Consider the following 17,254-nt stretch of genomic DNA (forward strand, 5'->3'; position numbering starts at 1 on the left):
GTGTTTTACTTGCTATATTGTATTTACTTTGCCACCATGGCCTTTTTTGCCTTTACCTCCCTTCTCACCTAATTTGCTCACATTGTATATAGACTTGTTTTTTTACTGTATTATTGACTGTATGTTTGTTTTACTTCATGTGTAACTCTGTGTCGTTGTATGTGTCGAACTGCTTTGCTTTATCTTGGCCAGGTCGCAATTGTAAATGATAACTTGTTCTCAACTTGCCTACCTGGTTAAATAAAGGTGAAATAAATAAATAAAATAACTCATCTCATATGTATATACTGTACTCGATACCATCTACTGTATCTTGCCTATGCCGTTCTGTACGCTCACTCATCCATATATCTTTATGAACATATTCTTTATCCCTTTACACTTGTGTGTATAAGGTAGTTGTTGTGAAATCGTTAGGTTAGATTACTCGTTGGTTATTACTGCATTGTCGGAACTAGAAGCACAAGCATTTCGCTACACTCGCATTAACATCTGCTAACCATGTGTATGTGACAAATACAATTTGATTTGATTTAGTATGTATAAGCTGGAAGTAGAAGCCTAAGAGTTGTTGTCCACTAGTTACTCCAATTAGGGGAGAGACGGTAGACTCCAGCATGATGAGAGAGAGTTCTGCAAACTATAGGTTTAATGTATAGTTATTAATGGACAAGTCGGAAATGTCAACAATGCTCATCATTGTAAACACACACACACGCACACACACACACGCACACACACACACGCACGCACGCACACACACACACACACAAAACTATTTTCTTGAAACAAAAGGCAAGAGAATAAAAAGATGATAGCTTTGCCAATAAACATGTTTCTCCATAGAAGAGCGTGTCCTAGAGAGAAACCGTAGTTATAAAGCCCCCAGCAGTGTGGTCCATATCACCCACTGTTGTTCTGAGCCTCTGCTAAGACCTCCAGAGGACTAGTCTGTTCATTTATGAACTATGACATACAATGAGCGCCAAATATATTGGGACAGTGACACATTTTCGGTTGTTTTGGCTCTGTACTCCAGCACTTTGAATTTGAAATGATACAATGACTATGAGATTAACGTGCAGGTTGTCAGCTTTCAATTGAGGGTATTTTCATCCATATCGGATGAACCGTTTAGAAATGATTAAAGTAGTAAAAAGTTAAGCATTTGGTCCCAACAAGCTTGTGACTACATTTTCTGTTAGTTTTGGTTGTGTTTCAGATTATTTTGTGCCCAATAGAAATGAATGGTAAATAATGTATTGTGTCATTTTGGAGTCACTTTTATTGTAAATAAGAATATAATATGTTTCTAAACACATCTACATTAATGTGGATGTTACCATGATTACGGATAATCCTGAATGAATCGTGAATAATGAGTGAGCAAGTCACAGATGCACAAATATCATACCCCCGCCAAAAAATGCTAATCTCCCCTGTTATTATAATGGTGAAAGGTTAGCATACCTCTTGGAGGTATGATATTGGTGCGTCTGTAACTTTCTCAATACTTTTGTAGCTCACTATATTACACCACTGGGTCCTTTTTAAATGACGGTTTATTAATAAATTATACTGCTAAATGACGGTTTATTAATAAATTATACTGCTAAATGACGGTTTATTAATAAATTATACTGCTAAATGACGGTTTATTAATAAATGATACTGCTAAATGACGGTTTATTAATAAATTATACTGCTAATGACGGTTTATTAATAAATTATACTGCTAAATGACGGTTTATTAATAAATTATACTGCTAAATGACGGTTTATTAATAAATTATACTGCTAAATGACGGTTTATTAATATATTATACTGCTAATGACGGTTTATTAATAAATTATACTGCTAAATGACGGTTTATTAATAAATGATACTGCTAAATGACGGTTTATTAATACATTATACTGCTAAATGACGGTTTATTAATAAATGATACTGCTAAATGACGGTTTATTAATAAATGATACTGCTAAATGACGGTTTATTAATATATTATACTGCTAAATGACGGTTTATTAATATATTACACTGCTAAATGACGGTTTATTAATAAATTATACTGCTAAATGACGGTTTATTAATATATTACACTGCTAAATGCTAATAACAGTAAATCTGTTTGTAGGTCCATATTGCTAGTAAGATCCTTATTGCTGTAAATACTGAAACAATACCCTATATAAGTGTTTGACAAAATTCTGGTAATGATGTCTGGATATCAGTCTTCGCTGCCCCACAGCTGTCAGGTGACCAGAAACAGTGGACATCACAGCTGTTGTTAGTAGATGGTACAGTAGTGCGGGGCTGTATGTTGTGTTTCTGGGTCAGGAACGGGTCACAGTAGAATATCTTCCAGGTCACAAGGTCACAGGTAGGTGGTGGCCTCTCTGTTCCCTCTCTCTCTGGCCTGGGCCACGGCAACATTAATACACTGGAGCCACTCCTCAGCATGCTTCTCATCACGAGCCTTCAGGACGTATGTTTTACTGTCCGTGAAGATCTCAAAGGCCCGAGGGAGACCCCGCTCACGTCGCTTCTTAGCCACCACCTAGACAGACAGACAGACAGACAGAGACAGACAGACAGACAGACAGACAGACAGACAGACAGACAGACAGACAGACAGACAGACAGACAGACAGACAGACAGACAGACAGACAGACAGACAGGAGAGAGGGTTATCAGAAGTGGACAAAGGGTATGAATGGAATTGTTGTTACATGAATGGACTTGGAAGTTCACCCACCTTGACGCTCTGCACTTTGTTCAGCTCGATGGTGCTGTCGTCTAGCTCATCCTTCTGTAGTAGACAAGACAGGACAGAGATAAACCTTTCAGCAACATGGAGAGATTCTAGTTAAACATTAATAAATAGTTAGAAATGCACACTTTGGAGCAGCAATCCAATTCTATTGATGTCATTTCACTATCACCACTACACTGGTACACTGTCCTTCTCTCAGCACATATCAAAGCTGTAGGCTAAAGTTAAATCTAGACTTGGTTTCCTATCGTAATCGCTCCTCTTTCACCCCAGCTGCCAAACTAACCCTGATTCAGATGACCATCCTACCCATGCTAGATTACGGAGATGTAATTTATAGATTGGCAGGTAAAGGTGCTCTCGAGCGGCTAGATGTTCTTTACCATTCGGCCATCAGATTTGTCACCAATGCTCCTTATAGGATACATCACTGCACTCTATACTCCTCTGTAAACTGGTCATCTCTGTATACCCAGAGCAAGACCCACTGGTTGATGCTTATTTATAAAACCCTCTTAGGCCTCACTCGCCCCTATCTGAGATCTACTGCATCCTCCACATACAACACCCGTTCTGCCAGTCACATTCTGTTAAAGGTCCCCAAAGCACAGACATCTCTGAATCGCTCCTCTTTTCAGTTCGCTGCAGCTAGCGACTGGAACGAGCTGCAACAAACACTCAAACTGGACAGTTTTATCTCAGTCTCTTCACTCAAAGACTCAATCATGGACACTCTTACTGACAGTTGTGGCTGCTTTGCGTGACATATTGTTGTCTCTACCTTCTTGCCCTTTGTGCTGTTGTCTGTGCCCAATAATGTTTGTACCCTGTTTTGTGCTGCTACCATGTTGTGCTGCTGCCATGTTGTGTTGCTACCATGCTGTGTTGTCATGTGTTGCTGCCTTGCTATGTTGTTGTCTTAGGTCTCTCTTTATGTAGTGTTGTGGTGTCTCTCTTGTCGTGATGTGTGTTTTGTCCTATATTTTTAGTTTTAATCCCAGCCCCCGTCCCCGCAGGAGGGCTTTTGCCTTTTGGTAGGCCGTCATTGAAAATAAGAATTTGTTCTTAACTGACTTGCCTAGTTAAATTAAGGTTAAATAAAGGTTAAATAAAACAAAAAACATGATGAATGGCATTTTTTTATGTCGTTTCACTATCACCACTACATGATGAATCAAATCAAACACCGACTACACCGACTACAGCCACATGCACCGACTACAGCCACATGCACTGACTACAACACAGACTACAGCCACATGCACCGACTACAACACCGACTACAGCCACACGCACCAACTACAACACCGACTACAGCCACACGCACCGACTACAACACCGACTACAGCCACACGCACCAACTACAACACCGACTACAGCCACATGCACCGACTACAACACCGACTACAGCCACATGCACCGACTACAACACCGACTACAGCCACATGCACCGACTACAACACCGACTACAGCCACACGCACCAACTACAACACCGACTACAGCCACATGCACCGACTACAATACCGACTACAGCCACATGCACCGACTACAACACCGACTAGACCGACTACAGCCACATGCACCGACTACAACACCGACTACAGCCACATGCACCGACTACAACACCGACTACACCGACTACAGACACATGCCCCGACAACAGCCACATGCACCGACTACAACACCGACTACACCGACTACAGCCACATGCACCGACTACAACACCGACTACACCGACTACAGCCACATGCACTGACTACAACACTGACTACACCGACTACAGACACATGCACCGACAACAGCCACATGCACCGACTACAGCCACATGCACCGACTACAGCCACATGCACCGACTGAGTCAATGTGGAGGCTATATACAGAGTGTAACGGTTCAGAGTCAATGTGGAGGCTATATACAGAGTGTATCGGTTCAGAGTCAATGTGGAGGCTATATACAGAGTGTAACGGTTCAGAGTCAATGTGGAGGCCATATACAGGGTGTAACGGTTCAGAGTCAATGTGGAGGCTATATACAGAGTGTAACGGTTCAGAGTCAATGTGGAGGCTATATACAGGGTGTAACGGTTCAGAGTCAATGTGGAGGCCATATACAGGGTGTAACGGTTCAGAGTCAATGTGGAGGCTATATACAGAGTGTAACGGTTCAGAGTCAATGTGGAGGCCATATACAGAGTGTAACGGTTCAGAGTCAATGTGGAGGCCATATACAGAGTGTAACGGTTCAGAGTCAATGTGGAGGCTATATACAGAGTGTAACGGTTCAGAGTCAATGTGGAGGCTATATACAGGGTGTAACGGTTCAGAGTCAATGTGGAGGCTATATACAGGGTGTAACGGTTCAGAGTCAATGTGGAGGCCATATACAGGGTGTAACGGTTCAGAGTCAATGTGGAGGCTATATACAGAGTGTAACGGTTCAGAGTCAATGTGGAGGCCATATACAGAGTGTAACGGTTCAGAGTCAATGTGGAGGCCATATACAGAGTGTAACGGTTCAGAGTCAATGTGGAGGCTATATACAGGGTGTAACGGTTCAGAGTCAATGTGGAGGCTATATACAGGGTGTAACGGTTCAGAGTCAATGTGGAGGCTATATACAGGGTGTAACGGTTCAGAGTCAATGTGGAGGCTATATACAGAGTGTAACGGTTCAGAGTCAATGTGGAGGCCATATACAGGGTGTAACGGTTCAGAGTCAATGTGGAGGCTATATACAGAGTGTAACGGTTCAGAGTCAATGTGGAGACTATATACAGAGTGTAACGGTTCAGAGTCAATGTGGAGGCCATATACAGAGTGTAACGGTTCAGAGTCAATGTGGAGGCTATATACAGAGTGTAACGGTTCAGAGTCAATGTGGAGGCCATATACAGAGTGTAACGGTTCAGAGTCAATGTGGAGGCCATATACAGAGTGTAACGGTTCAGAGTCAATGTGGAGGCTATATACAGAGTGTAACGGTTCAGAGTCAATGTGGAGGCTATATACAGGGTGTAACGGTTCAGAGTCAATGTGGAGGCCATATACAGGGTGTAACGGTTCAGAGTCAATGTGGAGGCTATATACAGAGTGTAACGGTTCAGAGTCAATGTGGAGGCCATATACAGGGTGTAACGGTTCAGAGTCAATGTGGAGGCTATATACAGGGTGTAACGGTTCAGAGTCAATGTGGAGGCCATATACAGGGTGTAACGGTTCAGAGTCAATGTGGAGGCTATATACAGGGTGTAACGGTTCAGAGTCAATGTGGAGGCTATATACAGAGTGTAACGGTTCAGAGTCAATGTGGAGGCTATATACAGGGTGTAACGGTTCAGAGTCAATGTGGAGGCCATATACAGGGTGTAACGGTTCAGAGTCAATGTGGAGGCTATATACAGGGTATAACGGTTCAGAGTCAATGTGGAGGCCATATACAGGGTGTAACGGTTCAGAGTCAATGTGGAGGCTATATACAGAGTGTAACGGTTCAGAGTCAATGTGGAGGCTATATACAATGTGTAACGGTTCAGAGTCAATGTGCGGAGGCACCGGTTAGTTGAGGTAATACGTACATATAGTTAGAGTTATTAAAGTGATTATGCATAGAAAATAACAGACAGTAGCAGCAGTGTAAAAGTGAGGGGGGGGGTTGTTGATGGTGTTTCACTATCTCCCCTACTCATGATGAATGGCATTTTTCTGACACACTTAAACGCTGCCAGGTTCCTGAGAGGCACATTTATAATATGAACATTAAACATTGTGCCACTGACATGTTTAACAGTTGAACAGCTGCCTTGCGGCTGTTGTAGACAACCTGTTGTTTAATTCCACATATTTCAGCGACAAAATAAAAGTTTGCTAGGGTTTGTAACAACAGTACGTTAGCGCAAAACATCAACTTTTATGGTGCTCTTGCAAAGATTTACTGCACTAAGCTGCTCATGTATGCAGTAAGACAAGAGGGTGTTTTATTGTCTTGGTCCTTATATAAGGGAGGAAATGAAATCCTAGAGCCCATAAGCACGGTCTCTAATGCTCTACCCCTTAAGACCACTACATCTCTCTGACTCGTGTAATACACTGTTATCTCCCATCTCACACGTCAGGATGACTCTGGAATGTGTGTGTGTGTGTGTGTGTGTATCTGTGTGTGATACACCACAGCCATATCCTTATGGCCCATTGGCGAGGGACCAGCTAGATGCTATTCTCCATAGACCTATACCCACATTCTAAGAGCCCCCTCACCCCCCGGCCGGCTATAGTTCTGTAGCCTGTCTGTGTGTGCGTGTGTTGTGTGTGTGTGAGGGTCTGGCTAACGTCTGTGTGGAGGGTCTGTCTTCTGTTAGCTACAGTGGTTAAGCTGCTCATGTATTCACACAGATTGAAGGAGAAGTCAATGTACTCCTCTCGCCACTCCCCTAGTTCCTATTGCGTGTGTGTCCTAAGGCTTTGGGGAAACGCTTAGGGGAAATGCAGCGGTGCACAAAGTACAGGAATAATCATCCAGGTGGGGTTGTTCTGAGGTGACTTATTATGAGCTTGTCTCACATCTCTCACTCTACACAAGTGCCTCGGGGTAAAGGTTAAGGTTAAGGGTATGGGTTAGTGATATAGGTTAAGGGTATGGGTTAGTGGTATAGGTTAAGGGTATGGGTTAGTGGTATAGGTTAAGGGTATGGGTTAGTGGTATAGGTTAAGGGTATGGGTTAGTGGTATAGGTTAAGGGTATGGGTTAGTGGTATAGGTTAAGGGTATGGGTTAGTGGTATAGGTTAAGGGTATGGGTTAGTGGTATAGGTTAAGGGTATGGGTTAGTGGTATAGGTTAAGGGTATGGGTTAGTGGTATAGGTTAAGGGTATGGGTTAGTGGTATAGGTTAAGGGTATGGGTTAGTGGTATAGGTTAAGGGTATGGGTTAGTGGTATAGGTTAAGGGTATGGGTTAGTGGTATAGGTTAAGGGTATGGGTTAGTGGTATAGGTTAAGGGTATGGGTTAGTGGTATAGGTTAAGGGCATGGGTTAGTGGTATAGGTTAAGGGTATGGGTTAGTGGTATAGGTTAAGGGCATGGGTTAGGGGTATAGGTTAAGGGTATGGGTTAGTGGTATAGGTTAAGGGTATGGGTTAGTGGTATAGGTTAGTGGTATAGGTTAAGGGGATGGGTTAGTGGTACAGGTTAAGGGTATGGGTTAGTGGTATGGGTTAGTGGTATAGGTTCAGGGTATAGGTTAAGGGTATAGGTTAGGGGTATAGGTTAAGGGTATGGGTATAGGTTAAGGGTATAGGTTAAGGGTATGGGTTAGTGGTATAGGTTAAGGGTATGGGTTAGGGGTATAGGTTAAGGGTATAGGTTAAGGGTATGGGTTAAGGGTATAGGTTAGGGGTATAGGTTAAGGGTATAGGTTAGGGGTATAGGTTAAGGGTATAGGTTAAGGGTATGGGTTAGGGGTATAGGTTAGGGGTATAGGTTAGTGGTATAGGTTAAGGGTATGGGTTAGTGGTATAGGTTAAGGTTATGGGTTAGTGGTATAGGTTAAGGGTATGGGTTAGTGGTATAGGTTAAGGGTATGGGTTAGTGGTATAGGTTAAGGGTATAGGTTAAGGGTATGGGTTAGTGGTATAGGTTAAGGGTATGGGTTAGTGGTATAGGTTAAGGGTATGGGTTAGTGGTATAGGTTAGTGGTATAGGTTAAGGGTATGGGTTAGTGGTATAGGTTAAGGGTATGGGTTAGTGGTATAGGTTAAGGGTATAGGTTAAGGGTGTGGGTTAGTGGTATAGGTTAGTGGTATAGGTTAGTGGTATAGGTTAAGGGTATGGGTTAGTGGTATAGGTTAAGGGTATGGGTTAGTGGTATAGGTTAAGGGCATGGGTTAGTGGTATAGGTTAAGGGTATGGGTTAGTGGTATAGGTTAAGGGCATGGGTTAGTGGTATAGGTTAAGGGTATGGGTTAGTGGTATAGGTTAAGGGTATGGGTTAGTGGTATAGGTTAAGGGCATGGGTTAGTGGTATAGGTTAAGGGTATGGGTTAGTGGTATAGGTTAAGGGTATGGGTTAGTGGTATAGGTTAGTGGTATAGGTTAAGGGGATGGGTTAGTGGTACAGGTTAAGGGTATGGGTTAGTGGTATAGGTTAAGGGTATAGGTTAAGGGTGTGGGTTAGTGGTATAGGTTAGTGGTATAGGTTAGTGGTATAGGTTAAGGGTATGGGTTAGTGGTATAGGTTAAGGGTATGGGTTAGTGGTATAGGTTAAGGGCATGGGTTAGTGGTATAGGTTAAGGGTATGGGTTAGTGGTATAGGTTAAGGGTATGGGTTAGTGGTATAGGTTAAGGGCATGGGTTAGGGGTATAGGTTAAGGATATAGGTTAGGGGTATAGGTTAATGGTATGGGTTAGGGGTATAGGTTAAGGGTATGGGTTAGTGGTATGGGTTAGTGGTATAGGTTCAGGGTATAGGTTAAGGGTATAGGTTAGGGGTATAGGTTAAGGGTATGGGTATAGGTTAAGGGTATAGGTTAAGGGTATGGGTTAGTGGTATAGGTTAAGGGTATGGGTTAGGGGTATAGGTTAAGGGTATAGGTTAAGGGTATAGGTTAGGGGTATAGGTTAGGGGTATAGGTTAAGGGTATGGGTTAGGGGTATAGGTTAGGGGTATAGGTTAGTGGTATAGGTTAAGGGTATGGGTTAGTGGTATAGGTTAAGGGTATGGGTTAGTGGTATAGGTTAAGGGTATGGGTTAGTGGTATAGGTTAAGGGTATGGGTTAGTGGTATAGGTTAAGGGTATAGGTTAAGGGTATGGGTTAGTGGTATAGGTTAAGGGTATGGGTTAGTGGTATAGGTTAAGGGTATGGGTTAGTGGTATAGGTTAAGGGTATGGGTTAGTGGTATAGGTTAAGGGTATAGGTTAAGGGTGTGGGTTAGTGGTATAGGTTAGTGGTATAGGTTAGTGGTATAGGTTAAGGGTATGGGTTAGTGGTATAGGTTAGTGTTATAGGTTAAGTGTATGGGTTAGTGGTATAGGTTAGTGTTATAGGTTAAGGGTATGTGTTAGTGGTATAGGTTAGGGGTATAGGTTAGTGGTATGGGTTAGTGGTATAGGTTAGTGGCATAGGTTAGTGGTATGGGTTAGTGGTATAGGTTAGTGGTATAGGTTAGGCATATAGGTTAGGCATATAGGTTAGTGGTACAGGTTAGTGGCATAGGTTAGTGGTATAGGTTAGGCATATAGGTTAGTGGTATAGGTTAGTGGTATAGGTTAGTGGTACAGGTTAGTGGTATAGGTTAAGGGTATGTGTTAGTGGTATAGGTTAGGGGTATAGGTTAGTGGTATGGGTTAGTGGTATAGGTTAGTGGCATAGGTTAGTGGTATGGGTTAGTGGTATAGGTTAGTGGTATAGGTTAGGCATATAGGTTAGGCATATAGGTTAGTGGTACAGGTTAGTGGCATAGGTTAGTGGTATAGGTTAGGCATATAGGTTAGTGGTATAGGTTAGTGGTATAGGTTAGTGGTATAGGTTAGTGGTATAGGTTAGGCATATAGGTTAGTGGTACAGGTTAGTGGTATAGGTTAGTGGTACAGGTTAGTGGTACAGGTTAGTGGTATAGGTTAAGGGTATGGGTTAGTGGTATAGGTTAGTGGTATAGGTTAGTGGTATAGGTTAGTGGTATAGGTAAGGGGAATAGGTTAGTGGTATAGGTTAAGGGTATGGGTTAGTGGTATAGGTTAGTGGTATAGGTTAGTGGTATACGTAAGGGGAATAGGTTAGTGGTATAGGTTAAGGGTATGGGTTAGTGGTATAGGTTAGTGGTATACGTAAGGGGAATAGGTTAAGGGTATGGGTTAGTGGTATAGGTTAGTGGTATAGGTTAGTGGTATAGGTTAGTGGTATACGTAAGGGGAATAGGTTAGTTGTCTAAGTTATGGGTTGATTTGGAACAGATTCAAGATTGAGCTCAGAAAACAAGAGACAAAGAGGAGGTCCAATTTGTGGCTTTAAACAGCTGTTGTGTCACGGATCCCTCCGGAACTTTCATTACGCACACCTGCTCATTCTGTACATAGTCAAAACTTTCCTTAAATTGGGTCAGTCACAGTGGTCAGGTATTCTGCCACTGTGTAATCTCTGTTTAGGGCCAAATAGCATTCTAGTTTGCTCTGTGTGGCAGGCTTACAATGGTGGCAAAAAAATAACATTTGAGAGTGTGCTGACTCTGGTGCTATAGGGGGTACAGCTGGAGGTTGAATGTTTGAAGGGGTACGGGACTATAGAATGTTTGGGAACCACTGCTCTAGGGCAACGGTGTCTAGATGGAATCTGTATTTGTGGCAACTGGACCTTTTTAGGAACACCATTATTTTCTTCTTACTGAGATGTACCACTTTCCATCCATTTGTATAGCAGACCCTCATGCCAAATTGAGTAAAAAGCTTTTTTGAAATCAACAAAGCATGAGAAGACTTTGCGTTTCTTTGTCAATTAGAGTGTGCAGGGTGAATAAGTGGTCTGTCTTACAGTAATTTGGTAAAAAAAGCTAATTTGATATTGGCTGAGTACATTGTTTTCACTGAGGAAATGTACGAGTCTACTGTTCATGATTTTCCCAAGGTTGCTGTTGACGCATCTCTCTCTCTCTCTCTCAACAACAACATGGCATTGACTAACAATAAGGCCTCTCATCTAATCCCTGCTCAATGATATACACACACCAACACTACACACACACCAACTGCACAATAAAACAGATCTAATTACATTGTGGCTGAAGTTGAATGAATACTGTATTTGTTTTTCAATGTAATAAAGTTGAGTGTTTCGCTTTGTTTGGCACATGGTGATGACTCATGGGCTTTCTGATGACTACGTGACCTCAACACGTTGTTTTACGGCCTCGTTCTCTCAAAGGCAACACTTTTTTTCTTTGCACAATAATTATTTCTGCCGTAAAGTCCAATGACCTTACACCAAGTTCGGCCTCAAAGTAAGTCAGAATCAAACACTAATTAGTTGGAGCGATTTGTATTGTTAAAACACAGTGGTCTCCCCATCTTCACACACTGCCAGTATCATCTCCTTCCTTCTCTGGTTTTCATTTGTTTTTTTGCTGCTACTTCTGAGTGTCGATTTTCATACATAGTTATTAAAGGGAAGAATGACTCAAGAAGTTGCAGCATCATAATCTGACCTTGGGCGTCCCCCAAGGCTCAATACTGTGGCCAAAGTTATTACAGTCATCTCTAGTGGATTCCCCAGAGTGACGTTAGACCTTGTTTCACCCAACATCACATCATGATTCAATTAAGAAGAAAAAGAAAAAGTAGAATAGGAAAACACATAAGGACAGGGAGTCCAGTGACTAACAGTGCTGTCAGGATATGGGGAGGCATATTTCTGTCTAAAATATATTTCTGCCCCCTGTGTATATGATGTGATATACTCTATTGTCCCGAGGGTAAATTTGACTTGAACAACTAGATGGTAATTGTACATGAAGTACAATTGGTGGGACTTGATTTACCCCTATAAAAGTATTTTTGTGGTAGAAGTTTAAAAAAGTTTTTCTTGACTATTTAAAGCAAAGCAGGTTTAAAGTATGTATGGTTTTGAAACATTTTTTTTTTACTAGGGAAGTCAGTTAAGAACAAATTCTTATTTTCAATGACGGCCTAGGAACAGTGGGTTAACTGCCTGTTCAGGGGCAGAACGACAGATTTGTACCTTGTCAGCTCGGTGATTCGAACTTGCAACCTTTCGGTTACTAGTCCAACGCTCTAACCACTAGGCTACCCTGCCGCTACATGTTATAGTAGAGGTAGTGTCTGCAATGGTGACTGGTTATACAGTGGCAAGAAAAGGTATGTGAATTGGAATTACCTGGATTTCTGCATAAATTGGTCATAAAAATGTATCTTATCTTCATCTAAGTCACAACAGTAGACAAACACATTCTTCTTAAACTAATAACACACAAATAAATATACATTTTCATGTATTTATTGAACACACCGTGTAAACAGGGTGCAAAAAGTATGTGAACCCTTGGAATTAATAACTGGTTGACCCTCCTTTGGCAGCAATACACTCAACCAAACGTTTTCTGTCAGGAGGAATTTTGAACCATTCCTCCTTACAAAACTGTTTCAGTTCAACAATATTCTAGGGATGCCTGGTGTGAACTGCTCTCAATCGGGTTGAGGTCAGGACTCTGACTGGGCCACTCCAGAAGACATATTTTCTTCTGCGTATTTTCATATTTTCTGTCCACAGAATATTTTTCCAGTAGTGCTGTGGAACATCAAGGTGCTATTTTGCAAACTTCAGACGTGCAGCAATGTTTTTTTGGACAGCAGTGGCTTCTTCCATGGAGTCCTCCCATGAACACCTATCTTGTTTAGTGTTTTATGTATCGTAGACTCGTCAACAGAGATGTTAGCATGTTCCAGAGATTTCTGTAAGTCTTTAGCTGACACTCTAGGCAGCTCTAACCAACATCTCCAATCTCATCTCATTGATTAAACTCCAGGTTAGCTGACTACTGACTCCAAATAGCTTTTGGAGAAGCTATTAGCCTAGGGGTTCACATACTTTTCCCAACCTACACTGAGAATGTTTAAATGATGTATTCAATATAGACAACAAAAATACAATAATTTGTGTGTTATTAGTTAAAGAACACTGTGTTTGTCTATTGTTGTGACTTAGATGAAGATCAGATCAAAGTTTATGACCAATTTATGCAGAAATCCAGGTAATTCCAAAGGGTTCACATACATTTTCTTGCTACTGTTGAATACAGTGAACTCAGCAAAAGGAGTAACTCCGCTATCGTTTCAGAAGCAGACTGTAGTCTAATCTACACACCATGGTTCTTACTTAATGTAGTTGAACAAGTATGTACCTGAAAAGTTAGGATAGCCTGAACATAGGAATGTTGGTTTGCTGTATCAATCTTGAACGGACGCAAAATGTATGTTGGTGAGTTATTTTATGCAAATGTATATGGTTCTAGTTTCTAAAAGTTACAAAAAAATCTGAAGTTAGTATAGCTTGAACATGTGAAAGCTTGTTTGGTGTATGTAGCTTGAATGGTTCAAGAGTTACTGTTGGTGGGTTATGTTATGCTAATTTGTGCACATTGACATAGTTACTAGTTAATACTAGTTTTAAAGAAATTAGAAGTAAGGATAACCTAAACATGTGAAATATGGTTTGGTGTCTCTTGCTTGAACGGTTCAAGATGTACTGTTGGCTAGTTATAAAGAATAAAGAATTTGATAGCCTTTATGTTTTAAATATGGTCTTGTAACTTAATTGGCCAAGAAGCAGGACCCTTTTGAATTGCTACCTCTGTATTCCTGTGGTTCTCATTCAAACACATGTTAATTTATGGACATTTAGTTAATTTCTAGCCTATAGTTAAAAAATGGTATATAGTATGACAAATGTTTTGACAAGCAATCTAAGTAGAGTCAGTCTAAACATCTCAGCGTTGGTTTGGATTTAATAGCTTAAGCGGTGAAAGATTACATAGAAATAATCTACAATTCTTGACCTACCATTCTAGTCTATGGCTCTTTTTTTGCCATTGAAATGCATCGGTATCCATAGCAACAGCTCCATTTGGGATGCACGATGACGCGATATGAGAGAGCTGTTAGCTGACGTTAGCTTGCTTCTTTTTTTGTCACTCGGTTTGGCTTACTATTATGACCCCTCTATGGAAAAAGATGAGACTCTCACGAACATGTTGTGTTTACATGCTTTGCTCTCGGATGCACACGGGCCTTACAAACTCTTGTCTGAACGTCCCCTGGTACCAGTTGAAAAAGTGAATGGAAGTACAGTACCAGTCAAAAGTTTGGACACACCTGCTCATTCAAAGTTGCAACCTTTCGGTTACTAGTCCAATGCTCTAACCACTAGGCTACCCTGCCGCCACAATTAACAGTTGTGTTGTGACAAGGTAAGGGTGGTATACAGAAGATAACCTAATTTGGTAAAAGACCAAGTCCATATTATGGCAAGAACAGCTCAAATAAGCAAACAGTACATCATTACTTTAAGACATGAAGGTCAGTCAATACGGAACATGTCAAGAACTTTGAAAGCTTCTTCAAAACCATAAAGCGCTATGATGAAACTGTCTCTCACGAGGACCGCCACAGGAAAGGAAAATATCTTCTTCTGTTGGCACTCGAAAAGGTCTCAGTTACATTACAAATGGTCCTTTTGTTCGATGAATTTCTTCTTCATATCCATAAAAACTCAGTTCAGCAGGCGCGCTTCTGTCAATAATCCACTCGGTTGGATTGAATCCCAAATGTTACCAATAAACGTACCCAAACAAGTCCATCAACGTTTATAATCAATCCTTAGGTACCCTAATACGCAAATAAACAATCAAATTTAAGATGGAGTATCGTTATTGTCTTTACCAGAGAAAACAAAAAGAACGCGCTCTCTCGGCCATGCGCATGGAAACACTACAGTCAAAATGGGAGCCCTTAGAAAAACGACTTCGTCTCCCTCATATTTCCAAAAACCAGCCTGAAACTCTTTCTAAAGACAGTTAACATCTAGTGGAAGCCCTAGGATCTGCAATCGGGCACAATTTCGCCCTAATATAAAAGTGCCAGCCATTGAAATCAGTGGTAGGATGAAAAAACATTTTTGGGGGATGGTTTGTCCTCGGGGTTTCACCTGCCATTTCTGTTCTGTTATACTCACAGACATTATTTTAACAGTTTTAGAAACTTCAGAGTATTTTCTATCAAAATCTACCAATTATATGCATATCCTAGCTTCTGGGCCTGAGTAGCAGGTAGTTTACTTTGGGCACACTTTCATCCGGACGTCAAAATACCGCCCCCTATCCCAAAGAAGTTAACTGACTTGCCTAGTTAAATTAAAACATACATTTAAAAAAGGCCACAAGAAGAAGAGACTTGATTGGACCAAGAAACGAGCAATGGATAATAGACAGGTGGAAATGTGTTCTGATGAGTCCAAATTTGAGATTTTTTTGTTCCAACCGTCTTTGTGAGACACAGAGTAGGTGAACGGATGATCTCTGCATGTGTGGTTCCCACCGTGAAGCACGGAGGAGGAGCTGTGACAGTGTGGGGGAGCTTTGCTGGTGGCACTGTCTGTGATTTATTTAGAATTCAAGGCACACTTAACCAGCATGGCTACCACAGCATTCTGCAGCGATACTCCATCCCATCTGGTTTGCGCTTAGTGGGACTATCATTTGTTTGTCAACAAGACAATGACCCAATGCACCTCCAGGCTGTGTAAGGGCTATTTTACCAAGAAGGAGAGTGATGGAAAGCTGCATCAGATGACCTTGCTTCCACAATCACCCAACCTCAACCCAAATGAGATGGTTGGGAATGAGTTGGACCACAGAGTGAAGGTAAAGCAGCCATCAAGTGCTCAGCATATGTGGGGACTCCTTCAAGGATTGTTGGAAAAGCATTCCTCATGAAGCTGGTTGAGAGAATGACAAGCGTGTGCAAAGCTGTCATCAAGGCAAAGGATGGCTACTTTGAAGAATCCAAAATATATTTTGATTTGTTTAACACTTTTTTGGTTACTACATGATTCCATATGTGTTATTTCATAGTTTTGATGCATTCACTATTATTCTACAATGTAGGAAATAATACAAATAAAGAAAAACCCTTGAATGAGGAGGCGAGTAGGTCCAAACTTTTGACTGGAAAGGTATTTATGGAGACTGTATATACCAGCATTCCGCTACACCCGCAATAAAATCTGCTAAACACGCGTACATGCCAAATACAATTTGAATTGATTTGTTTAGTGCCAAAAATAAGGCGTTAAATAGAAGTAAAAAATTTAATAAAACGTTTTCTTACCTTTCTTATGTCTCTCAGATATAGGACAAACACTTAGGAACAAACTTTAGATGTTTTATTATCACACTTAATTAAAGTATTTAAAGGTTTGAAAGGGATACATACAGATTTTCCCTTCCGGAAGAGGAGCTGGTTTCCTGCCAGGGTGAAGTAGCGAGTCTTCCAGCGTTTGATGAACTTCCAGCGAACCTGCTTCTCTTTCAGTTTCCCCTCTATCAGCGGCTGGCCATCCTCGTTCACCACTGGAGACAAATCAAAACAACATAACGCTCAATCAGCTGCGATCCACATCCACTCACTTTTACCACCTGCTATTGCAGTGTATGCACCAACTGTATGTACCAACTGTATGTACCAACCAACCTACTGAGCTCTTGGAACAACAAAACAAAAATACACGAAGACACAATGATTGAAAAAAAGGAGGAATGGCTGAATAATTACAGATAGTATACCCCTTTCCTCTCTTCTTTAGTATTGTCTATATTCACAGGAACAGCCAAAAAGGCCTATACAGTATCTATACCAATGTTGTGTATACTCCCCTCCCTATACCAATGTTCTGTATACTCCCCTCCCTATACCAATG

General features: G+C 41.3%; 1 protein-coding gene across 1 annotated transcript in view; it reads right to left on the reverse strand.

Moving 5' to 3' along the window:
• Window positions 1-631: 631 nt before the first annotated feature.
• The window catches only part of LOC115127110 (ventricular zone-expressed PH domain-containing protein-like), a 121,822-nt gene continuing 105,199 nt past the window's right edge, over window positions 632-17,254 (reverse strand). Inside the window, exons 12-14 of the mRNA XM_065024234.1 lie at window positions 16,771-16,907; window positions 2,761-2,814; window positions 632-2,561 (exon numbers count right to left, since the gene is read on the reverse strand). Of these exons, the coding sequence (XP_064880306.1) occupies window positions 2,379-2,561; window positions 2,761-2,814; window positions 16,771-16,907 (374 nt within the window). The 3' untranslated portion in view covers window positions 632-2,378. The remainder of the gene's footprint in view (window positions 2,562-2,760; window positions 2,815-16,770; window positions 16,908-17,254) is intronic.

The sequence above is a fragment of the Oncorhynchus nerka genome, linkage group LG11 (assembly GCF_034236695.1).
Source record: "Oncorhynchus nerka isolate Pitt River linkage group LG11, Oner_Uvic_2.0, whole genome shotgun sequence".
Taxonomy (NCBI): Eukaryota; Metazoa; Chordata; class Actinopteri; order Salmoniformes; family Salmonidae; genus Oncorhynchus; species Oncorhynchus nerka.